General features: G+C 41.4%; 1 protein-coding gene across 2 annotated transcripts in view; it reads right to left on the reverse strand.

Annotated features, from left to right (window-relative positions):
- The window catches only part of ADCY4 (adenylate cyclase 4), a 114,190-nt gene that overhangs the window by 8,107 nt on the left and 79,025 nt on the right, over window positions 1-27,058 (reverse strand). For both annotated transcript variants that reach the window (XM_077298198.1, XM_077298205.1), the window contains exons 9-17: window positions 19,470-19,628; window positions 19,245-19,377; window positions 17,147-17,326; window positions 16,936-16,979; window positions 13,326-13,406; window positions 13,171-13,240; window positions 4,831-4,928; window positions 4,341-4,425; window positions 10-147 (exon numbers count right to left, since the gene is read on the reverse strand). In XM_077298198.1, the coding sequence (XP_077154313.1) occupies window positions 10-147; window positions 4,341-4,425; window positions 4,831-4,928; window positions 13,171-13,240; window positions 13,326-13,406; window positions 16,936-16,979; window positions 17,147-17,326; window positions 19,245-19,377; window positions 19,470-19,628 (988 nt within the window). The remainder of the gene's footprint in view (window positions 1-9; window positions 148-4,340; window positions 4,426-4,830; window positions 4,929-13,170; window positions 13,241-13,325; window positions 13,407-16,935; window positions 16,980-17,146; window positions 17,327-19,244; window positions 19,378-19,469; window positions 19,629-27,058) is intronic.

Raw genomic sequence — 27,058 nt, forward strand, 5'->3', positions numbered from 1 at the left:
ATCAATTACCAAGTTAAAAACTGCCATAAACAAAACCGTGAGAACGGTAAGGATTCCAAAGGGCACTCGCAACCAGGGCCGGCTGGAGAGAGCGGAGGAGAGGGAAGGAACCCAATGGAGAAGCTGTGGTCCTTTCAGGATACATTTCTGTTGGGAGTAATAAACATAAAAGATCGTTACTGAACACATAATGAAGCACTAAATATTCACTGGCCCTTCTGTGGCCATAGACATGAGGACTTATTTTAGCCGTTGTAATAATTACAACTGGGCTGAAGAGCTTGAATGGTCTAAGTTCATAAGCTGCGATTATCATCATAGAGGTTAATAAACATCAACAATAAAAATCACCGATGGGGCCAATACTCATAGAATTAAAGCATTACTATGACCCAGGAGGAGCGAGAGATCACCAACAGTTAATGAACAATTAGTAGAACTTCTGACTAGGGAACAGTTAATGAACTATTAGTAGAACTTCTGACTAGGGATAATGTTGCTGCCTTACTTTTTTTTTTTTTTCTTATTAGTGGTTTAGATGCTTTCATTTATAATTACTGGTAGTATCCTGGCCGTGAAAGATCTTTATATGTACTGACATCCTGGCGAGTCTGCGCTTATGCCCAGCTTTTTATCTGAACAAGCAGTGCTGCAGTGTAAAGCATGAGAACACTCCAGCAGTCTGAATTCATGATGACATAAGGAGTGTTTACCGGTATATTTGTGGATCAAAGCTACAGTCACTGATCAGAGTTATGCAGTAATGGAACAAACTAAACATCTATACTGCAGACCTGGGCTGGGAAGACACGAGTGCTTAGTAACGCCCAAAGCACTTCAGCCTCATTTGTATATCTAATATATAAAGCTGAATGTGTGTATGTGTGTATGTGTGTATGTATGTATGTCCGGGATTGGCATCTGAACCGTCGCAGCTACAGCCACAAAATTTTGCATAGTCACACGTCTGGACCCCGAGAGCGTCATAGGCTATGTTGTGAGGTGAAATTTTAACCCTGCGCTTTCCAATTCACCAAACAATTTTGCCCCTATCTACATAATGGGGAAAAAGTGAAAGGAAAAGTGTTGGAGGCAAATTAACAGCTGCCAGATGTGAACAAGGGGGACTTAAAGAATGACAGCGATGGCGCCAAAGAGTATATACTGTACAGTTGCTAAGGTGGGGCCCCAACATGGGATAATCACCACACCACCACGGGGATATGAACACACACACAAAATGCGCCACACACTACCACGTGCTCGAACACATATACGACCCTCAGCGCACATTTCACCACACATACACCAACCTCGCCACATAAAAGTCGAAACACAAAAGTCGCCGCTCAAAACTCGCCACGCGCAAAACTCGCCACACGTGCAAAACTCACCTCATGGAAAACTCGCCACACGCAAAACTTGCACACGCGGAAAAATTGCCACATGCACAAAAGTTGCAACACATGCAAAAGTTGCCTCACACAAAACTTGCACATACTCAAAAGGCACCACACATAAAACTCGCCACGCGCAAAACTCGCCATGTGCAAAACTTGCTGCACACAACTTGCTACACTAACCTGTCACATGCAACTCGACACACAAAAAGTTGCTACACGCATGTCGCCACACAAAACTCATCTCACAAAAGTCGCTACATGCATGTCACCACACGCAACTCAACACACACAACTTGACACACGAAACTCGCCCTAAAACACACACAAGTCTGGTATTATCCTTCAAAAATAAAAATCTGATTAATAAGCTGAAAAACTACAAGAGCAACAAATGTACCATATAGGAATCCGGCAGCTGTCAGTCACATGACCAGTCTATTATGTGTATGTGTGAGCTAATATATACTGCCAGGGGGTGGGCTTACTGTTGGCTGGGGATTTATCAGGCTGCCAATTTAGCTTACAAATACTGAGGTTAAAATATTGACCAAATAACGTGTGAACGAGGGCTAATACAGGAGGAGATGACATACAGATATATACTATATACAGGAGGAGATGACACACAGGTATATACTATTTACAGGGGAGATGACACACAGGTATATACTATATACAGGAGATGACACAGATATATACTATATACAGGAGAGATGACACACAGGTATATACTATATAGAGGAGGAGATGACATACAGGTACATACTACATACAGGAGGAGATGACATACAGGTATATACTATATACAGGAGGAGATGACACACAGGTATATACTATATACAGGAGCAGATTACCTACAGGTATATAGTATATACAGGAGGAGATGACATACAGGTATATGCTATGTATAGGAGGAGATGACACACAGATATATACTATATATAGGTGAGATGACACACAGGTATATACTATATACAGGAGATTACATACAGGTATATCTAATATATAAAGCTGAATGTGTGTATGTATGTATGTATGTATGTATGTGTATATGTCCGGGATTGGCATCTGCACCGTCACAGCTACAGCCACAAAATTTTGCACAGTCACACGTCTGGACCCCGAGAGCGTCATAGGCTATGTTGTGAGGTGAAATTTTAACCCCGCGCGTTCCAATTCACCAAACAATTTTGCCCCTATCTACATAATGGGGAAAAAGTGAAGGGAAAAGTGTTGGAGAAAAATTGACAGCTGCCAGATGTGAACAATGGGGACTTAAAGAATGAGAGCGATGGCGCCAAAGAGTATATACCGTACAGTTGCTAAGGTGGGGCCCCGACATGGGATACTCACCACACACGGGGATATGAACACAAACACAAAATGCGCCACACACTACCACGTGCTTGAACACATATACGACCCTCAGCGCACATTTCACCACACATACACCAACCTCGCCACATAAAAGTCGAAACACAAAAGTCACCACTCAAAACTTGCCACGCGCAAAACTCGCTACATGCAAAACTCGCCATATGCAAAACTAGGCTCACGCAAAACTCACCACACGCAAAACTCACCTCATGGAAAACTCACCTCATGCAAAACTTGCACACACAGAAAAATTGCCACATGTACAAAAGTTGCACCACATGCAAAAGTTGCCTCACACAAAACTTGCACATACTCAAAACGCACCACACATAAAACTCGCCACGCGCAAAACTCGCCATGCTCAAAACTTGCTGCACACAACTTACTATACTAACCTGTCACATGCAACTCGACACACAAAATGTTGCTACACGCATGTCACCACACAAAACTCATCTCACAAAAGTCACTACATGCATGTCGCCACACGCAACTCAACACACACAACTTGATACATGAAACTTGCCCTGAAACACACACAAGTCTGGTATTGTCCTTCAAAAATAAAAATCTGATTAATAAGCAGACAAACTACAAGAGCAACAAATGTACCATATAGGAAATACGGCAGCTGTCAGTCACATGACCTGTCTATTATGTGTATGTGTGAGCTAATATATACTGCCAGGGGGTGGGCTTACTGTTGGCTGGGGATTTATCAGGCTGCCAATAGTAACCAATCACAGCTCAGCTTCTATTTTGCTACAGTTAATTAATCTGAGCTCTGATTGGTTAATATAGGCAACAAAGACATTCTCAGTATAACAAAGCTAATATATGTTGTGAAATTCTTCTATTAGCTTAGTTTTTGCCTTTTAATAATTACATTTCTATCTATTTGTTTTGTGGTTTTTGTGTGCAGAATACATTTTTGTTAACACATTCTATTTTGCTAACAGCAGTCATTAACCCGGGCGAAGCCGGGTAGTACAGCTAGTTGACTATAAACGTGATATCTCGGGAACAGAGGAAGTACCGGCTAGCTACAGTTATGGATGGACTTGTCTTTACAAGAGCTGCTGTTTAGGCACATAAACGGTTTAGGTCATGAAATCAATCTGATAGACTTTTGCCACTTTCACGCCAGCTTGGCCAAAATGGGTGGGGTAGAGCATGATGATGCTCAGTCGTTTAGCTCATGACAAGTTATGGCATATCTTATGCTTCTATACATCAGTCCCTTAATTAATCAGGACTCTCTTAAAAGTAAGAGGAGTGTGTTTCTAAATTAATCAGGAGTTTTTGACTTTCTAAGCCTTACTAAGGCTGGAATGAAAATCGGTCTCAATGAATCCAGGCCTAAATGCCCAGTCCTCAGAACTCATTTAAGAAGATCTAAACCATCCTGCCCACACATATACACACGACCCAATTATAGTTTAAATTCAACAAAAATTGCCATCGCAATGCAACGGAATAATCAAATATGATTTTATACATTTACACATTTAAGTAATAGGTAAATAATGTATAACAAAATAAGCCCCATTAGCCACTTACAGAGAGATGTCCAGCAAAGCAGGCAAATAGGAAAAGTAGAAATAAAAAGAATGAAATGCCATATGAGATGCCAAGGGCTGTGTTCCTAAAAAGAGAATACAGGTTAGGGTATGGCAGGGGCAGTGTTGGTCACTGTCCAAAACAAGTTGTCAAAAACTCCTGTAGGACTAGTTTACATCATTCAGCTTTATAAGCAGAAAGGTCTCATTCCACAGGCCCCCATTTTAATGAGCCTGCCTTCTAATAAAGCACACAAATCTTCATCAAAACATGCACATTACCATATAATTACAGAATAAGAAGTATAGCATTAATGTGCATTACCATCATTTATAAATGCCGTGTTCACATGACGTACTGCCTCATACTGTCATATCACTGAAAGGCCTGCATTTATCCAAAACTGTGTAATATCACAAGATATGAGGACCTATTTGATAGAGAATACTGTAGCCCCTTGGAATATAGCAACAATGTAATGATCACTTACTTGGGAGATACCAACATCTGGACTATAAAGTTACAAACGAAGATGAAGAAGCAACAGGCGGTGTAATATTTGAAAGATGGCAGGTCAGAAAGTCGGTACTGTGGAAAATAAGACTTATTACAGGTCAGCAGCTTTCTTAGAAAGCAAAAACATTTTTTTTTTAAACTAGTACATTATATCCTAAACTAGCTTAACTTTTTTTTTTTTTAAAGTTGACACCACACACTGGACAGTGCGGAGGCAGAGAAGAGCATGACTGGTCTCCTTAGGACACACAGAGAAGATTGCTATATAGATGTTTCCATTTTATTTTTAATAAGATAACATTTAAAAGGAAAGGAACAGATTTTGAGAATTGGTGCCATTTTACCATAAATGTACTGAAAATCATGAAAAATAAATAAATGCAGTGAAAACTAGTTAAAAAAAAATAATCATTCCATCATTTGTTTTAAAATAGTTTTTAGGGTATTGTTTGTATGGCATTCAGTGTGCGGTAAAAAAAAACCTGGCAAAATAATTCTTCAGGTCTGTACATTTACTGGGATGCCCAACTAGCATAGTTCTCTTCTTCATATTTCCGTGATTCACAAAAGGTCAGAATGTTGTAAATAACTGTTTATGCCGGAAACACTGAACTTTTTTTTTTTATTGTCATCACTTTGGTGTACATCTGACATTTTGATCACTTAGAAGTGCACTTTTTAGAGGAGTTTTGGAAACAAAAAAAACAGCAATTCTGGAATTGCAATTTTTTTTTGCTTTGTGACATTTATCATACAGGTGATTTTTTTCTTTTTTTCTCCCATTTGGTTTCTTCCCCTAAGGGACATAAGATAATTTTTCAACAAATTCTAGAAACAGCACTCCAAGAAGCACAATGGTGGTGGTAATGTGGGCCTTAAAAATACCCTTGGCTGACATGTCAATCCATCGGCACCAGCAATCACATTGAGGGGTGGGGCAATGAGTACCAGAGTTGACATGCCATCAGGATCAAGAAATCTTGAATGACACGGTCACTCAAAGTGTAATTTAAATGCTGATTTCACTCTGAAAGCATCATTAAAGTGGTTAAACAGCAGCAGTTGGAGGTAGCTCGGTTGCTGCTGTCACGGCAAGTATTTGCCCAATTCATCAAGATGGGGGCATTGCTCATGCCATCTTGATGGGGAGGTGTGCAGGAGTTAGATGCTCTTAATTCATAAAGAGGTGAGTGGCATACACCTCTGTGAGTGCCTCTCCAGAAACCCTACTCCAGTCCTTGCCAGAGTAATATTTTTGACAAGTTCTGATCGCCACACCCCCATCCCACCACATCTCGTCGGAGCAGGGTGAAAAGGACATGAGAACGCCAAAAGTCACATAATTTTAGTGCAGCCTCAAGAACAATACCCCGAAACTCAACATTGCACAGAAGATTCAAGAAATAAATAGGTCTATAATATGTACCGAATATATTACAGCCTGACTTCCCAGTCAGGATGTGGCATCTCTCCTAGTTTTTGCTGGGCGTGAAGTAATAGCTGATCTGAATGAACACTGAATAGTTGCTGCTGCAATAATTGGCTTCAGATATTTTCCACATCTCTGCAAAACCATTCACATTTTCCCGAATGCGAGGAAAAAATACCTCACCGTAATTTAAAAGAAAAAAAATTGTAGCTTCATGTGTCAAATGACTTTAGTAGAGAGTATTGCTGGCACCATATTTACTCTTAATCCTTAGAAACAGCTGCACAATGTAATAATCGGTAAGGAATAAAATCACAAAAACTACCGACAATCATACAGGTTCTGGGGCATTTAGTATATTTCAGACATTTTGGATTTCAGATGGTGTTTCAGAAAAGAGATATTTTACAACTACTATCAATAACATCCTGTGGCTTCTCAGGACTTGTCACTTGCCATAAATATGTAAGTTTTTTCTTTAAAGACACATGCCACGATTAGGAAATAGAATCATACAATGTTAGGGTATGTGCACACGTTGTGGATCCTCTGCGGATCCGCAGCGGTTTTTGCAGTGCAGAAACACTGCAGATCAGCAATTGATTTACAGTACAATGTAAATCAATGAGAAAAAAAAATGCTGTGCACACTTTGCGGAAAATCTGCTGCGGAAACGCTGCGGTTTAAAAGAAGTAGCATGTTACTTCTTTTTTGTGAATCTGCAGCGTTTTTGTACCCATTCCATTATAAAAAACCGCAGGGCTAAAAACCGCAGCAAGTCCGCAAGAGAACCGCAGCAAAAACGCACAAAAAAACGCTGCGGAACCGCACAAAAAACCGCAGGTGCGTTTTCTGCCAGGAGAGACAGAATCCGCACCAGAAATTCCTAAGCCTAATCCGCAACATGTGAACATAGCCTTAAAGTTGGAAGGGACCTCAAAGGTCATTATGTCCAACCCCGTTCTATGCAGTGCAGAATTCACTTTACCATCTCAGATAGATGTCTGTCCAGCCTCTGTTTGAAGACTTCCATTGAAGGAGAACTCACCACCTCTCATGGCAGCCTGTTTCACTCATTGATCACCCTCACTGTCAAAATGTTTTTTCTAATATCTAATCTGCATCTTCTCCCTTTCAATATCATTACATTGCTTTTCATGCTTCATGTGCAAATGAGAACGATGATTTCTCTACACTGTGACATCCCTTCTGATATTTGTAGACAGCTATTAAGTCTCCTCTTAGCCTTCTTTTTTGCAAGCTAAACATTCCCAGATCCTTCAACCGATGCTTGTAGGACATAATTTGCAGTCCGCTCACCATACTAAACCCAATAGCAATGTGTTAAAAACCAATTCTCACTCTCTCATTATTCTGGCATTTGGCAAATATTAATAACTATGGTAATCCTAAAATGAGAAAGGTTTATTGTCATTTCATGTCAGATATTGAGAAAAACATGCAGATGTGTCAGTGTATGTAAACTTCTAGCTTCAACTCTATTCTTGTTAGCTATAGGGTGTGGTCCTCAACTCTTTGTTGATGTCTTCATAAAGGAAAATGTCACCTTGGCTAATCAGACTAGATTTACATCTAAGGAAGAGGTGACCATATCTCAAGAATGGAGATTCAGGAGAACAGTGGCATTTAGGTAATACAATTACATATTTATAGTGAAATGTTTAAGAATTTATGCTGGGTTTTCATATTGGGGAGCCTATACCCCCAATCAAAGCTGAATCAAAGACAGCATGCTACGCACTGATTAAATTTGCTGATGACACAAAGCTAGGAGGGATAGCTAATACTAGGGAAGAGAGAGGATTCAAGAAGATATAAATAAACTGGAGCAGTGGGCAGCAACTAAAAGAATGATTTTTAACAGGGAAAAATGCAAAGTACTACATCTGGGCAATAAAAATGAAAACAGCATATACAGAATGGGAGGAATATGGCTAAGCAACAGCACATGTGAAAAAGACTTGGGTATACGAATAGATCATAAATTGAACATGAGTCAACAGTGAGATGCAGCAGCAAAAAAGGCAAATGCAATTCTGGGATGTATTAACAGAAGCATACAGTCTAGATCATATGAAGTCATTATTGCCTTCTACTCCTCTTTGGTCAGACCTCATCTGGAATACAGTGTCCAGTTTTGGGCACCACATTTTAACCCCTTTCTGCCATTGGACGTACTATTCCGTCCATGTGGGGTGGGCCCTAATTCCCAAGGACGGAATAGTATGTCCAGCACGACCGGTCGCTCTCACGGGGGGAGCGCGGCCGAGTGTCAGCTGCCTATCGCAGCTGACATCCGGCACTATGTGCCAGGAGCGGTCACGGACCGCCCCCGGCACATTAACCCCCGGCACACCACGATCAAACATGATCGCGGTGTGCCGGCGGTACAGGGAAGCATCGCGCAGGGAGGGGGCTCCCTGCGGGCTTTCCTGAGACCCCTGGAGCAACGCGATATAATCGTGTTGCTGCGACGGTCTCTTACCTCCTATCCCTGCAGGCCCCGGATCCAAAATGGCAGCGGGGCTGCATCCGGGTCCTGCAGGGAGTACTTCCGGGTGCCGTGCAGGCGCTGGTAAGCCTGCACGGCTGTATGTCAGATCGGTGATCTGACAGAGTGCTGTGCAAACTGTCAGATCATTGATCTGTGATGTCCCCCCCCCGGGGCAAAGTAAAAAAAGTAAAAAAAAAAAAATTCCCACATGTGTAAAAAAAAAAAAAAAAAAAATCCTAAATAAAGAAAAAAAAAAAATATTATTCCCATAAATACATTTCTATATCTAAAAAAAAAATCAAACAATAAAAGTACACATTTAGTATCGCCGTGTCCGTAACAACCCCACCTATAAAACTGTATCACTAGTTAACCCCTTCAGTGAACACGGTTAAAAAAAAAAAAAAAAGAGGCAAAAAACAACGCTTTATTCTCATACTGCCAAACAAAAAGTGGAATAACACGCGATCAAAAAGGCGGATATAAATAACCATGGTACCGCTGCAAACGTAATCTTGTCCCGCAAAAAACGAGCCGCCATACAGCATCAGCGAAAAAATAAAAAAGTTAGTCCTCAGAATAAAGCGTTGCCAAAATAATTATTTTTTCTATAAAATAGTTTTTATCGTATAAAAGCGCCAAAACATAAACAAAATGATATGAGATATCGCTGTCATCGTACTGACCCGAAGAATAAAACTGCTTTATCCATTTTACCAAACGCGGAACGGTATAAACGCCTCCCCCAAAAGAAATTCATGAATAGCTGGTTTTTGGTCATTCTGCCTCACAAAAATTGGAATAAAAAGCGATCAAAAAATCTCCCGTGCCCGAACATGTTACCAATAAAAACGTCAACTCGTCCCGCAAAAAACAAGACCCCACATGACTCTGTGGACTCAAATATGGAAAAATTATAGCTCTCAAAATGTGGTAACGCAAAAAATATTTTTTGCAATAAAAAGCGTCTTTCAGTGTGTGACGGCTGCCAATCATAAAAATCCGCTAAAAAACCCGCTATAAAAGTAAATCAAACCCCCCTTCATCACCTGCTTAATTAGGGAAAAATTCAAAAATTTAAAAAATGTATTTATTTCTATTTTCCCAATAGGGTTAGGGCTAGGGTTAGGGCTCGGGTTAGGGTTAAGGCTACAGTTAGGGTTGGGGCTAAAGTTAGGGTAAGGGTTTGGATTACATTTACGGTTGGGAATAGGGTTGGGATTAGGGTTAGGGGTGTGTCTGGGTTAGAGGTGTGGTTAGGGTTACCGTTGGGATTAGGGTTAGGGGTGTGTTTGGATTAGGGTTTCAGTTATAATTGTTGGGTTTCCACTGTTTAGGCACATCAGGGGCTCTCCAAACGCGACATGTCGTCCGATCTCAATTTCAGCCAATTCTGCGTTGAAAAAGTAAAACAGTGCTCCTTCCCTTCCGAGCTCTCCCGTGCGCCCAAACAGGGGTTTACCCCAACATATGGGGTATCAGCGTACTCGGAACACATTGGAGAACAACTTTTGAGGTCCAATTTCTCCTGTTACCCTTGGGAAAATACAAAACTGGGGGCTAAAAAATAATTTTTGTGGAAAAAAAAATATTTTTTATTTGCACAGCTCTGCATTATAAACTGTAGTGAAACACTTGGGGGTTCAAAGCTCTCACAACACATCTAGATGAGTTCCTTAGGGGGTCTACTTTCCAAAATGGTGTCACTTGTGGGGGGTTTCTACTGTTTAGGTACATTAGGGCCTCTGCAAACGCAATATGACGCCTGCAGACCATTCCATTTAAGTCTGCATTCCAAATGGCGCTCCTTCCCTTCCGAGCCCTCCCATGCGCCCAAACGGTGGTTCCCCCCCACATATGGGGTATCAGCGTACTCAAGACAAATTGGACAACAACTTTTGGGGTCCAATTTCTCCTGTTACCCTTGGGAAAATACAAAACTGGGGGATAAAAAATATTTTTTTGGGGAAAATTTTTTTTTAATTATTTTCACGGCTCTGCGTTATAAACTGTAGTGAAACACTTGAGAGTTCAAAACTCTCACAACACATCTAGATGAGTTCCTTAGGGGGTCTACTTTCCAAAATGGTGTCACTTGTGGGGGGTTTCAATGTTTAGGCACATTAGTGACACTCCAAACGCAACATGGCGTCCCATCTCAATTCCTGTCAATTTTGCATTGAAAAGTCAAACGGCGCTCCTTCCCTTCCGAGCTCTCCCATGCGCCCAACCAGTGGTTTACCCCCACATATGGGGTATCAGCGCACTCAGGATAAATTGTACAACAACTTTTGGGGTCCAATTTCTTCTCTTACCCTTGTGAAAATAAAAAATTGGGGGCGAAAAAGATAATTTTTGTGAAAAAATATGATTTTTTATTTTTACGGTTCTGCATTATAAACTTCTGTGAAGCACTTGGTGAGTCAAAGTGTTCACCACACCTCTAGATAAACTCCTTAGGGGGTCTACTTTCCAAAATGGTGTCACTTGTGGGGGGTTTCAATGTTTAGGCACATCAGGGGCTCTCCAAATGCAACATGGCGTCCCATCTCAATTCCAGTCAATTTTGCATTGAAAAGTCAAATGGCGCTCCTTCGCTTCCGAGCTCTGTCATGCGCCCAAACAGTGGTTTACCCACACATATGGGGTATCGGCGTACTCAGGACAAATTGTACAACATCTTTTGGGGTCCATTTTCTCCTGTTACCCTTGGTAAAATAAAACAAATTGGAGCTGAAGTAAATTTTGTGTGAAAAAAAGTTAAATGTTCATTTTTATTTAAACATTCCAAAAAAACCTGTGAAACACCTGAAGGGTTAATAAACTTCTTGAATGTGGTTTTGAGCACCTTGAGGGGTGCAGTTTTTAGAATGGTGTCACACTTGGGTATTTTCTATCATATAGACCCCTCAAAATGACTTCAAATGAGATGTGGTCCCTAAAAAAAAATGGTGTTGTAAAAATGAGAAATGGCTGGTCAACTTTTAACCCTTATAACTCCCTAACAAATGTATGTATGATGTATGCTGATGTAAAGTAGACATGTGGGAAATGTTACTTATTAAGTATTTTGTGTGACATATCACTGTGATTTAATTGCATAAAAATTCAAAGTTGGAAAATTGCGAAATTTTCGCCAAATTTCCGTTTTTTTCACAAATAAACGTAGGTAATATCAAAGAAATGTTACCACTATCATGAAGTACAATATGTCACGAGAAAACAGTGTCAGAATCACTGGGATCCGTTGAAGCGTTCCAGAGTTATAACCTCATAAAAGGACAGTGGTCACAATTGTAAAAATTGGCCTGGTCATTAACGTGCAAATCACCCTTGGGGGTGAAGGGGTTAAAAAAGACATCAACAAACTGGAGCAAGTTCAGAGACGAGCGACTAGAATGGTGACCGGACTGCAAACTATATCTTATTAGGAACGGTTACAGGATTTGGGAATGTTTAGCTTGCAATAAAGAAGACTGAGAGGAGACTTAATAGTTGTCTACAAATATCTCAAGGGCTGTAGAAGGATCATCTTTATTCTCATTTACACAAGGAAAGACTAGAAGCAATGGGATGAAACTGAATGGCAGGAGGCACAGATTAGATATTAGAAAAAACTTTTTGACAGTTAGGGTGATCAATGAATGGAATGGGCTGCCATGAGAGGTGGCGAGTTCTCCTTCCATGGAAGTCTTCAAACAGAGGCTGGACAGACATCTGTCTGGGATGATTTAGTGAATCCTGCTTTGAGCAGGGGGTTGGACCAGATGACCCAGGAGGTCCCTTCCAACTCTAACATTGTATAATTCTATGAGACATTCAACATTTCAATAAACTGCTTCTATGGAAAACTGTACATGTAAATCATTTTACCAAACTTTTTTTTTAATTCTTTTCATGAACAGCAGTAGGGATTTTGTAACAAAACACTGAGCGCTGCAATGCTAGAAACCTAAACATTGTAGATTATGTAAAAAATTAAGCAAATAACGCAGGTGAACCCATTGCTAGAACTACAATGCTCTATAATTAACAATAATGAGACTTCATCATCTCTGTAAAAGGTTTGAATTCATAATATGGTGAGAATTGTAGAATGTAAGTCCGCAAGGACAGGGTCCTCTCCCCTCTGTACCAGTCTGTCATTGTAAATGTATTTTCTGTTAACAATATCTATAACCCTGTATGTAACCCCATTCTCATGTACAGCACCATGGAATTAATGGTGCTATATAAATAATAATTGTAAATTTATTAGGGATAGTTTACAACAGCTTGGATTTGTGTGTCCTGCATGATAACGCTTAGATTCTGGCCTGATGAACACTAATAAAATATGTTAGACTAAATAGTAAAGTTTAACATCATACCTCTTTTTCTATGGCTTTCTGGTTGAAATACAGAGTAACTCGATTAAAATCATCAGATTTCTTCCATTGCCTGGTCAGGAACAAACCGTATTTAAAATTAGACTCCGCTACTATTATACAGGCACAGACAAGATAATTTCTCAACATTATTGTACCTCAAGGATTTTAGCTCTTCCAAAATACTGGAAATACTATTATCATTTGAGGTCTCGGTTGTCTCTTTTGGGGAACAAAACCTTAATAAAAAAAAATAGAACTTGATGAAAGGATGTAAGGGAGAATCACAGAAATGTTCATGTATACAGATATTTGAAGTGAGTATGTCTCCAAACATTAGTAAGAACAATCAAAGTAACAACAGTAAAAGGTCTATAACTACTTATAGACAGTAGATATCGAGAAAATGAGGATTTGACATGTTTAATGTTAGATATTGTATTTTGCTTGGAGATAAGCCACTGTCACATGTGCCTTCTCTCATTTTCTTACTGAATATACTTTTTTTTAATTGTGGTCAGACAGGCAACTGACAGCTATCCTATGGCCTTCCTTAGAGAGTTGAATCTGGGGAGTGCAACTAGTGGGATGACCTGGCTTCAGAGCTGTATATCCCCAAAAACCTAGTTTTAGGGTGTAGGACTCGGATATATAGTGTAAGCCACCGAGCATATTGTAAAGAAGTGATGTGAGCAGAGCCTCTTAGACAGGCTGATAATGGGGAACAAGCCTGTCTCAACAGGCCGGCAATTGCGATGAATGAGCAAAATACTCCTTCGCTGGATGAGATGACTTATAGTAAACTTTAACAAACGTACACTTTAAATCAATAGATCAGGTCATATTAAAGAAGTTCCACATTTGGATGTGTTTACAAAAGAAAAGGGAAAAAAAAGTTCTTCTGCAGAGATAAACATAAAGTTGTCCTGTGTAACCAGTGGTGCCTGACCATATAGACAAGCTGCTGCTGGTAGTAGTGCATATACAGCTTCTAGGGAGGAAATATAAGCAAGTATATGGATGCCATCAGCAAGGAGTCTTCCAGCTGCTTCTGTGTGCGAGACAGGGGCGGACATATAGCCAATGCATGTAATAAACTAAAGAACATGGAGCACAAGAACACTAACAAATTTCAAGAATAAAAGGAATAATTTTATTGATACATTATAAAATATGCAAAATACAAAGACAGCCCAAACAATGGGCAATCTACAAATAAGAGGAAAAAGTAAGGAACCTGCTAGCACAGCAGGCAAAGACGGACCAAAAAAGGTAAATATTGCAAGGGCTAGTCTGGCAAAACCAAAACCAAAAGAGGGGGGAGGAGAAAATAAATTCCAAATAAGTCCCAAATAAGACCAAGGACCAGGCTCTGTACATGAGGCCCTATGTATATCACCACCAATGAAACCCCTCAAAACCCCCTGCACACATCAATAGGTTGCCAACACTCACCCATAGTTACAGGTATCCTCGGTCACGCCTGCGGTGACCCCTTGACGCGCGTTTCGCGTAAGTGCTTCTTTAACTCCCCTTCTTGAAGAAGCACTTACGCGAAACGCGCGTCAAGGGGTCACAGCAGGCGTGACCGAGGATACCTGTAACTATGGGTGAGTGTTGGCAACCTATTGATGTGTGCAGGGGGTTTTGAGGGGTTTCATTGGTGGTGATATACATAGGGCCTCATGTACAGAGCCTGGTCCTTGGTCTTATTTGGGACTTATTTGGAATTTATTTTCTCCTCCCCCCTCTTTTGGTTTTGGTTTTGCCAGACTAGCCCTTGCAATATTTACCTTTTTAGGTCCGTCTTTGCCTGCTGTGCTAGCAGGTTCCTTACTTTTTCCTCTTATTTGTAGATTGCCCATTGTTTGGGCTGTCTTTGTATTTTGCATATTTTATAATGTATCAATAAAATTATTCCTTTTATTCTTGAAATTTGTTAGTGTTCTTGTGCTCCATGTTCTTTAGTTTATTACATGCTTTGGGAGTAGTACACGCATGACCAGTGTGGTTTCATTTATGTATATACGGAGAGAGCAGGGCTTCGGCCCCTCTCAGTCTGGATATTTTGTTATATTTGTTGTGATTTCTGTTATAAATATAGCCAATGCAGTTGCGCCAGCGCCTGGAGGTGGAGAGGGGGCCCATGATCAGATTGCCCTCATCATGTGCGGTATGCAGGGTCGGGAGTTATCCTGCAGCTACACTGCTTACAAGAGAAAATGGCAGCGGAGCTGAAGGATCCCATTCTCGGCTTCGTGCCCAGCGCTTTGATGACGTCAGCATGTAGTGCACGCATGTGTCATTTACAAACTTGCCTGCGACGAACAAACGGACGGAGATGTGAGTGTGCTTTTATTCTCTAATACACTGCAATCACTTTTTCATACAGGGCTGTGTAGATTTGGATTTCTTTTTCGATTAATAATAAAGACCTTCATTTCAAAAAACGAATTTTGTGTTTACTTGTGTTATATTTGTCTAACAATTAAAATTGTTTGGTGACCTGAAACATTTAAGTGTGACAAACATGCAAAATAGGAAATTAGGAAGGGGGGGCACTTTTTCACACAACTGTATATGTCTATATTTCTCGTCATAAGGGGAGGGGGTGGGGTGCAGACATTTCTTTCACAGGAGCCCCAAGATGTCAGTGTCTGCTGCTGATTTGGATAAACATTTCTCTGCTGGTTTGATTTAGAGTGAATGAACTACGTTAAACTGCGTGTTCCTTTCATCTGAGAACCAACCGTACATGCCATTTTACCAGACTTTTGACTGGCTCTGTATCTCTGTGGCTGCACTCCGTGACGTCTCAGCTTTCACTGTAATAAGCTGTGCGCTCAGTTTAGGTGTCCAGCCGGTCGCTGAGCTCTTCACTGACTTCATTGATTTAGAGGAGCTTATAGGACCAGTGAAACAACAGATACACTTGCTCCTTTGATAAAACAAACAGTGAAATGTGTTACCTCATACAAAGAAGCAAATGGAAGAGTTCTTGCCCATGGCATCCATATATTCACTTATGCTTCCTCCCCTTGTAGAAGCAGTGCAAACAGGACACAAGAAGCAGATGTGTAAACAGGACATATGCAGCAGATACAATAATGTTCAAGGTGCACAAAAAAGTGGTATTAATGCTTGGTGACCAGTCTAAAGTGGCTATTAAACGTACGCTGATAAGCTGGTATCTAACGGATTGAAAGTCACCTAGTGTATATGGAACTTTTATTTTTAATTATGCAGTCATGGGAGTTTTTTTTAACAGTTAGGGTATGTGTCCACGTTCAGGATTGCATCAGGATTTGGTCAGGATTTTTCATCAGTATTTGTAAGCCAAAACCAGGAGTGGAACAATTAGAGGAAAAGTATAAAAGAAACATATGCACCACTTCTGTATTTATCACCCACTCCTGGTTTTGACTTACAAATACTGATGAAAAATCCTGACCAAATCCTGATGCAATCCTGAACGTGGACACATACCCTTATATACCGAAAACATTAACAAAGCCCCCTCATATTATTTCAAGCAAACGGGATAACATCTCCCAACAGTTCTAAGAATCGAGCACACTGCAGACAAGAGGACAAAGATAGATAGTCTCTTCTCACAAGAAGCTGTGCGGACATCAGACACATGGAAGCCACACGACAGAAGAGCCAAGCAGGTAAACATGGAGCAGATTCTATAAAGAGGGAATCTGACATCACAAGGACATGGAGCAAGCATTAAGCAGCAAAGGAGAAGAAGATTCCTGCTCCTACTTGTCAGGATTTCCAATTTGAGGCATAGCAGACATTGGGAGATCCTAGAAAAGACAAAACAATGATATATCAAAGAAAGGCATTGACTACAGAAAGTAATCTACATGTTCATCTTTGCGTGGCAATATAGGCCTTCTAATAACTGGCAGGTTTCTGGGGCTGCTTCATTTTTCCAGTCTCTTTTACAAGTAACAGATTTATGGACACTTACCATTATGCGGGAGGTGCTGAGGTTTTCTGGTATCAGACTGTCTCTATGATTAAGGTGGGCAAATGGTTTAGCAGCTCCCCAAGATTCCAGATAGCGCGTCATACGGACAGACGCTCTTGTCTTGGTGACCTCAGCAGACCTTGTAGGCAGAATGTCATCTTCCTCACTGTCCTCACTAGCCTGTTGGGAACAGACAGCTGGAGTTTTATTCCCGGTTGTCATTATATTTGAATGGACAAGAAAGCATTTGGATAAAGTAACTATTAGTTTTTCTCAAATGCAAAGGAACAGTTGGGTGAACTGAGGTAGTAAGTTTACTTTACACCGTAAAATAAGCATGATGGACATAACTAGCATGTTTTAATAATACGATTCTTTCACACTAGCTAAACTCAAGGATCAACACAAGCGCTCTTCCAACAATCTGAACAGGCATTACATAACTCCACTCAATATGTCAGCAACTTTAATGGTTATTGTTGGTGATTTCAAACTTCAAATTTAGAAAACCCTTCTTAACTCTTTTACCCCCGAGACGGTTTTCACCTTCATGACAAGGTCAATTTTTTTCAATTCTGACCAGTGACACTTTATGAGGTAATAACACAGGAATAACATCATCAAGACCTGGATAGGAATAAAGGGCGTCCACAATCAGATTCAAGTCCCCCAGATTCATGAGTAGGGGGCTAATAAGGTTGCCCCAAGTTCGCCCTGTCCATGCAGGCAGTTCTGACATATTGCCAAGAAGTCAAGTTCTGCTGGACAAGGATAGTCAAGACAGGTACCTGGCCTTTGGGAATCAACCCTGGCTCAAGACAGGGTGAGGAAATCACCATAGGAAATGGCTAATAGCCTCTTTTCCATAGGTACAAACCTTTCAAAATGAAATCGTAGAAATGTGACACTAAAAAACTACTTTCACACTTGCGTCGGTACGGGGCCGTCGCTATGCGTCGGCCTGATGTACCGACAGACGGTGTGAAATAAATGCACAACGGGGGCAGCGGATGCAGTTTTTCAACGCATCCGCTGCCCCATTGTAATGTCCGGGGAGGAGGGGGGTGGAGTTTTTTTTATGCCGACGGTCCGCCAAAACACGACGCATCCGTCGCACGACGGATGCGACGTGTGGCAATCCGTCGCAATGCGTCGCTAATACAAGTGTATGGAGAAAAAACGCATCCTGCGGGCAACTTTGTAGGATGCGTTTTTTCTCCTAAACGACGCATTGCGACGTACGTCACACGATGCAAGTGTGAAAGTAGCCTAAGGCCTCTTTCACACTAGCGTCATACGACGCACGTTGCAATGCGTCGTTTTGGAAAAAAAACGCATCCTGCAAAATTACTTGCAGAATGCGTTTTTTCTCCATAGACTAACGTTAGCGACGCATTGCCACACGTCGCAACCGTCGTGCGACGATTGCGTCGGACCATCGGCACAAAAAAAAATTGCATGTAACGTTTTTTGGTGCGTCGTGTCCAGCATTTCCGACCGCGCATGCGCGGCCAGAACTCCGCCCCCGCCTCCCCACACATCACAATGGGGCAGCGGATGCGTGGAAAAACTGCATCCGCTGCCCCTGTTGTGCGGCGCTTTCACAGTATGCACGTTACAACGCTAGTGTGAAAGTAGCCTAAGCTAAACTGAATAGCTGGCTGTCAGCTGGCCAGGCTGTTGAGGAGTCAGCTTTTTTTTTTTTTTTCAAAAACATATTCTTCGTGTCAGCCTCCAGGTGGCAGCACATATACCCATGGCTCCTGTGCCCCCCCAATGAATCATCCGAGAAAAGACCATTTAACTACATGGTCAAATAGAGGGTGTAGCCCTGTAAAAAAAATACTTTTAGCTTAATACCTATTGCCTTTGATGTGCACAAAAAGCAGCAAGTTTGATAAGCAAATTAGGTTGTTCGGTGCTCCCTTGGCATGGTGGACAGCGCTCAGTATGATTTAGCTTATTGTTAAGGGACCCTTCTAAGAATTAATATGTAGTTACTCACCGTTTATCACATTACTTATATCGATCATGCACGTATATAATTATACAAATCATTTATAAAACATTTCAAGATGTATCTGTGGAAAAGACTCACTCTGGGGTCTATGACCAAGTATGTTTTTATGTTATTTTCTTTAAGATAAGGATCTCTCTGTCCATGTGTTACGTCTTCAACTTCATAGTCCCCTCTAAGGTGTGATAGAGTAGCTTCCGTAATATGCACTCTCCTAAAGAATGATGCATAAAGCAATAACATTAAGTTGGTGGTATGCACCGTGCATGAAATACGAGGAGAAATGCATTACAATGCCAAGCTTACCCCGGCACTCCTCCTGCTTCCATGTGGTTGGCCAGTGTTACGTCATGTGACCAGACATCATACTGCCATTTCTGGAGCCCAATCACCCCACACAACACATTTCCGGAATGGACCCCAACACGCATATTAATATCCACCCCTGTGGCTTTGCGCAATTTCCTGGAGAAACAGTAAAAACAAGTGTTCAATTCAGTAGATTACGTGTAGTCAGCAAAGCACAGCTGTACATCTGCAGGGCAGAAAAAAATAACTACATTCATTCCACATTTAATAAAATCATGTTTTCAGGCACAGATGGTCATATTATTGTGGGAAATTGCCCATTGGTCTGACATTGGAAAAGCATTATATGTAAAATGATAAGAGGCGTCCTGGAAGAAACTGGGGCGACCGGGCAAAGCGGCACCTTGACTGTGCACATTCCTCACACGACTTTCTTCAGCCAGTGTGATAATATTGTACAAGCAGAACACATTCTTCTTGTGCCATTAGGAATATACATTTCTTTTAAGAATAGTACAAATATGAAAAAATATCCTTTAAGGGAGAATTCGTTATTTTCTGTGTGTTCTGAAACAATTCCATCAAATATGGAGCAGTGCAGTGTTAGCCACACTGTCTAGGAGGTATAATAAAGTCATAGGTAAACCTGTAAAAGGTATTTCTTCTGAGTCTGGCAGGGACTATGAGTCAGTGACAGAATGTATGATGCTCAGCCAGGAAATGCTCACTTTTCCAGCCAGTAAGCGGCTATATTGCATCTACAGTAAGCTAGACATTACCCTTCAACCACAAACTACAGTATAATATTTATTGACAACTATAACGAAACCGTTAATATCACACTTAGTTAGCGCAAAAATACAAACATCTGTCAAAAAACTGTTTTCAAACACCCCATTAAAAACCCATGTAGAACAGTGTGTTCATAAAAGGTCCAGTAGAAAGCGCAATACCAACTTCATCACGCGCAATGTAAAAATCATAGCAATGGATACAGAATATATTATTCACAAAGTCATAAGAGAGTCTTCATTAACAATACATAAACCACTAGAAAGGCCATTACCAAGCACTCTACAAATTAACACACACTCACCACTCTCACACACTGTCCAGTATCCCACATCAGCAGACCACTAGACAATCACTGCACAATACCCCATATGTCTCGAGGTTACCACAACGGAGCGGAGCCAGAAGACAGTAGAGTCTGGTTGCTCCTACTCCAGCGCCGAGAAGAAGCACTTCTCCGGTTTATTAAACTTATTTTTTACTTAAGCTTATTTCTTCCAGCAGAACAGGGGTTAATCGGCCATGTTGGAAATCCCGGTGTTCAGCTGTGTTCGGTTAGCCACTACTTTTCCCTATAAAATCTGGGCTCTCTTACCAAGTCCTTGTCAGAGTTAGCTCTTGCTGCATGACAAAAGGAGGGAGAGAAGTTGGTTTGAGAGCTGGAGGTGTTATAGGCCACTGTTTGGTTTGTACACTTGATAATCCCTTATCTTTCCCGGTTTTGCCTTCTTCCCCTTCCTGGACACCCTGCTGGATCCCTCTGTTATATATGAGTGAATATTTTGTGTGTGTGGAGTTTTCAGTATCCCCTGGCATTTGTTGCCCTGTTTGTCGGGTTGGTGTACTGTGGTGTACACAGTAGCACCCCCTCTTCCCTGGGTGGGGGAAGGAGACAGACGAAGGGCTAACTTAGGAGATAAGGCAAGGGCGGAGGCCCCAGGGTATTCGCCATCTGAAATATCCCGGGGCACAGCGCAAGCTAGGGCGCCGCCCAGTGTTCAGGCCAGGAATGGAGCCCCTGGTCCCAGATCACTTGACAACTGTGTCGTGACGCCATATCAGCGGACCACTAAACACACAATGCCCAATACCCTATATCAGTGGAGCACTAGAGGCACATTGACCAATACCTCTTATCAGCGAACCACTAGAGACACACTGCCCAGTACCCCATATCAGCGGACCACTAAACACACAATACCCATTACCCCATATCAGTGAACCACTAGAGACACACTGCCCAGTACCCCATATCAATGGACCACTAGACACACTGCCCAGTACCCAATATCAGCGGACCACTAAACACACAATGCCCAGTACCCCATATCAGCGGACCACTAAACACACAATGCCCAGTACCCCATATCAGCGGACCACTAGACACATAATGCCCAGTACCCTACATCAGAGGAGCTTAGAGACACACTGTCCAATACCCCATATCAGCGAACCACTAGACACACACTGCCCAGTACCCCATATCAGCGGACCACTAAACACACAATGCCCAGTATCCCATATCAGTGAACCACTAGACACACACCGCTTTGACAGAGGGTGAGGGTCTTTACGTAACTTGAGCACTTGTTGGACACAGGTGGGTTGCAATGGTAACTGGTGGCCTGGAAAAGGCCTAAAGGCCCATCAAGTCTGTGTCAAGTTTACTATCCACATGCTTTGGCCCCAGTCCATCAAGATCGGCATTCTTCGATGTGGTATTAGTAAGGGGACTTGCTGGAGTAAAATGCCTTTTAATTAATCAAGTGCATCAGAAAGATTTGTGGAGTAGGGAAAGCCATTATGAGTTTGACAAGTGGGGTTTGCCATGCTCTGTACTACCTTGACCCACGTTGTTAGAGCCAGGACAAAATGGAGTGAGAATTCTGGTGTAAAAGCTTTCATGAAATAGGCCCAATGTATTTTTTTACTTGAGATAATCCTGGAAACAATTTTTTGATCTGTGTGAATTGAATGTGAACAGGAAGATTCTCACGTGAATGAGCGTTGAGAGCATTCGGTACTATATATATTATGCATACATCTCAGGTGGCCCTTGTCCGAGAGCTTTTTTCTTACTCGGGTTCGTGTAATTAATTGTGCATATGTTCTCAATAGTGGGGAGTAATAAAGTGCTGGAAACCAACAGCCATCTCCCATTTGACTAAAAAGACAGGGCATGTTAACAAATCCAACATGCCAGACACTTCTCCCCACTTTCTGCCTCTCAATGTCAAAAGAGAGCAGGGACACCTCGCTAGACATTTGAAGGGTAGCAGTGTATGGTCCCCTATACACAGTCTATGATTGAAAATTTAGAAGAAAATAGATTTTGTTCGGGAATTAGTTGTGCTGATTTATCGGAGTTTTAGTAAATTAAAAAAAAATAATCCAATACTGTGAAGGAGGGGAGAAAACGAAGGGAAATGCACAGAATTATTCAGTTCCAATTCCTTGAGAGTTGCCATGGTAACACAACTGACCTGCACAAATTGGTGGATTTACACACAGTTACATAATGGCAAAAGTATGAAGCGAAGTGGCCATGCATCCCCTACTTTACAAGAAAGATATTTTTAGATCTTATGCTTAAGTCTAGAAACTACATTGAATTATTGCTAAAAATACAGTTAAATTGGAGGAGATGAATGTTTGCATTATAATAATAATTTTTATTTCTATAGCGCTGACATATTCCGCAGCACTTTACATTCTAGAGGGAACTTGTACAGACAATAGACATAGACAATAGACATTACAGCGTAACAATAAACACTGATCAAAACAGATACAAAGAGGAAGCTTACAATCTATGAGGAAAAGGGGAGACACGAGAGGTGGATGGTAACAATTGCTTTCGTTGTTCGGACCAGCCATAGTGTAAGGCTCGGGTGTTCATGTAAAGCTGTATGAACCGGTTATCAGCCGAAATATGTAACAGCACAGACACAGAGGGCTATAAATGCATAAAGCATGTAAGAACATGATGCGAGGAACCTGGTTATGGTAAAAAAATTGTGAATTGGCAACACAGGGATAGTTAGATTAATGTATTGAAGTGGTAGGCCATTCTGAAGAAATGCGTTTTTAGGACATGCTTAAAACTGTGGGTATTGGGGATTAATCAAATTATTCTGGTGTGAGGTAGCACTCACTGAATGTGTTGGGGGACACTCACTTGGCAACGGGATTAAGGCACACAGGAACGGTTTCTCACAAAAACAGTCCATCCGGTTCATTTACTCAGCATAAACCGCATAAGGTAAAGTCCATTTCATTACATCCACGACCATATCATGACTACCAGTTCATACAGAAGCTACACCTGTCTGCTTTTCTTACAACCCCCTTGTCCAAGGATACCTTCCAGGAGCTCCACTCCACACACTGACTCCTAGTCAGTCCTGACTGGGACCACTGACCCGTACTATGACTTGCTCGACAAGCTCAAACCTGTCAGTTCCAGACTCTCAGAAGGACGGTGTCTACCCCAAGTCAGAGAGCAGTCATGGACTCTGCAGCCACATGACCTCCTCCATGTGCTTCCAGGAAAGCCTGTCCTCTTCAAGGACCTTCCAACACAGAGACCATGTGACCAAGTAACAGTCTCATTATATCTCATGAGACACACCCATTGTTTAGCCCATCCCTCAAACTAAACAAAGCTCCCAGAGAAACATTCAGGCTTACAGCACAGAGGACCTCCGCCTCTGCGACACATACCAGCCATTCACAATAACGCCAGTCACTGTCTCACACTGGGTAGTGCATATGTGCATTATGCAAGTTGTTGGACGACAACACTCCTCAGCGCTATTAAACAGCACCACATCAAAGAATATAGGCATGCAGGGTTTTAACCTTTTAGTGCCATATGTTGTAAAGAGCACATTACATACTGTACGTAAATCTGATCACTCAGTAAAGCTTCTGTCCTGTTGTGATCAGCTGCAGTCAGGCTACTGCGTTCTCTCCAATCTAGCAATTTAACCCCTTGCATGCCACGGTTCTTAGCAACAGCAGCGCATGAGGAGTTTGACAGAGGTAAAGCCTCAGTGTGTGCCACACACTAAGGGTATGTGCACACGTAGAATGGTCCACTGCGGATTTTTCCACAGTGGATTTGATAAATCTGCAGGGCAAAAAAGCTGCGTTTTTGCTGCAGATTTATCGTGGATTTACTGCGGATTTCACTGCGGTTTTACAACTGCAGTTTTCTATTGGAGCAGGTGTAAAACCGCTGCGGAATCTGCAGAAAGTGACATGCTGCGGAATGTAAACCGCTGCGTTTCCGCGCATTTTTTTCCGCAGCATGTGCACAGCGTTTTTTGGTTTACATTGTAATGTAAACTCATGGGAAACTGCTGCGGACCCGCAGCAAAATCCGCAGCGTGTGCACATACCCTAAGGCTAATAAGATACTGCCGAAGGCTGACAGTCAAGAGCTGACAGGACAGTGTAACACACAGCACTGCTAAGGTAGTGTTGTGTATCACCTGTACGAGCACTAAAGAAGGTTTTTAAAAAGGAAAAATCCCTCCCAAAATACAAATCAAAAAAAGGTTTAAATCAGGAAAGAAAAACATGGCTTAACCCGTCAGTGACCAAGCCAATTTGGTACTTAATGACCAAGCCAATTTTTACAATTCTGACCACTGTCACTTTATGAAGTTATAGATCTAGAACGCTTCAATGGATCCCACTGATTCTGAGAATGTTTTTTTCATGACATATTGTACTTCATTTTAGTGGTAAAACTTCTTCGATATAACTTGTGTATATTTATAAAAAAAAACGGAAATTTGGCAAAAATTTTGAACATTTTGCAATTTTCAAACTTTTAATTTTTGTACCCTTAAATCAGAGAGTGGTGTCATACAAATTAGTTAATAAACATTTATTAGGACATTATAAAAGGTTAAAAGTTGACCAGTGATTTCTCATTTTTCCAACAAAATTTACAAAACTATTTCTTTTAGGGACCACCTCACATTTGAAGTGACTTTGGGGGTTCAATATAACAGAAAATACCCCAAAGTGACACCATTCTAAAAACTGCACCCCTCAAGGTGTGCAAAACCACATTCAAGAAGTTTATTAACCCTTAAGGTGCTTCATGAGAACTAAAGCAACGTGGAAGGAAAAAATTAACATTTTACTTTTTTCACAAAAAATTTATTTTCACAAGGGTATCCGGAGAAAATGAACCACAAAATTTGTTGGGCAATTTCTCCTGAGTACGCCGATACCCCGTATGTGGGGAAAAGCCACTGTTTAGGCGCATGGCAGGGCTCAGAAGGGAGGGAGCACCGTTTGACTTTTTGAACGCAAAATTGGCTGGAATCAATGGTGGCACCATGTCGCGTTTGGAGACCCTCTGATGTACCTAAACAGTGAAACTCCCCCAATTCTTACTCCAACCCTAACCCCAACACACTCCTAACCCTAATCCCAATCCTAACCCCAACACACCCCTAACCCTAATCCCACCCCTAACCATAACCCTAACCACAACCCTAACCCCAACACACCCCTAACCCTAATCATAACCCTTACCACAACCCTAACCCCAACACACACCTAACCCTAATCCCAACCCTAACCATAACCCTAACACACCCCTAACCCTAATCCCCACCCTAAACATAACCCTAACCACAAACCTAACCCTAACACACCCCTAACCCTAATCTCAACACTAACTGTAATCCCAACAATAATCACAACCCTGGAAGCCCGACCCTAACTTTATGCACCCCTTCTGAGGAAGATATACATCGAAACATGCGTAAAGGGGTACACTGGATCATCTTTGAACGCTGGATAAATTATGACTATCTCTGGCTCCCTTATTTATGTTCCTATTTAATATACCTTGAGCTATGATGTGCATTCTTTGTCTCTGATCTGTCTTTATTTAAATTTATTTAGATCTATTTTGATCTTACTTGTGGTCATTTGTTTCACTCAGAGGTGATCAGAGACAAACCCCAGCAATGTCCGGCTCTATGATTCATCTATGTGGTCTATATCCTCCTATACAGCACAGTTTTTGCACTATGCACTTTATTTAGTAGAATTAATACGGTGTATTCTCGGTACATACATTTTTAATAAGTATTATCACCTTAGGGATATGTGCAGTGTTGGATGTGTTCTTTCTGCATTTACTGTCCGGACATTGATTTTATGCAGTTCATCTGTCCAGTGTTTTGCTGTTTCCATCTTTTCTGCAAGATTTGCTCTCATCTCCAACTATCCTCTTATGGATTTTTTTTTAAATTGTGTTATTTATGTTGTTTTGCAAAATAATGTTTGTAGGACCTTTGTCTTTTTACATTCGGCTTGTCTCACGGTCATCCGGGTTTTGATGATTAAGGGCTATTTTTGGTGACCCTAACTTTAGCCTGATCCTAACTTTAGCCCAACTCTAACCCTAATGGAAAAATGAAAATAAATTTGTTTTCTTTTATTAATTTTACCTAACTGGGGGGGGGGGTGATAAAGGAGGGTTTGATTTATTATTTTTTTTTAAAATTGGGAAATGGGGACCCCATTTTTCTCTCCTCTGATGTGCGATCACATCAGAGGAGGGAGAAATTACATGGGATATCTGACTTTTTTTTTGCAGTCACCGTTATTCTGTTAATGGCGATCGTAACACTGGGGTCGGTAAAAACTGACCCGAATCATGTTCTCTGGGGACTCAGCTATCCCCAATAGCCGAGACACCGGTGAAATTCTGACTCTGGGGGGTGCTATACACTTATTTCTCAGCACCGTTAAAAAGCAGT

This window comes from Ranitomeya variabilis, chromosome 1 (genome assembly GCF_051348905.1).
Source record: "Ranitomeya variabilis isolate aRanVar5 chromosome 1, aRanVar5.hap1, whole genome shotgun sequence".
Taxonomy (NCBI): Eukaryota; Metazoa; Chordata; class Amphibia; order Anura; family Dendrobatidae; genus Ranitomeya; species Ranitomeya variabilis.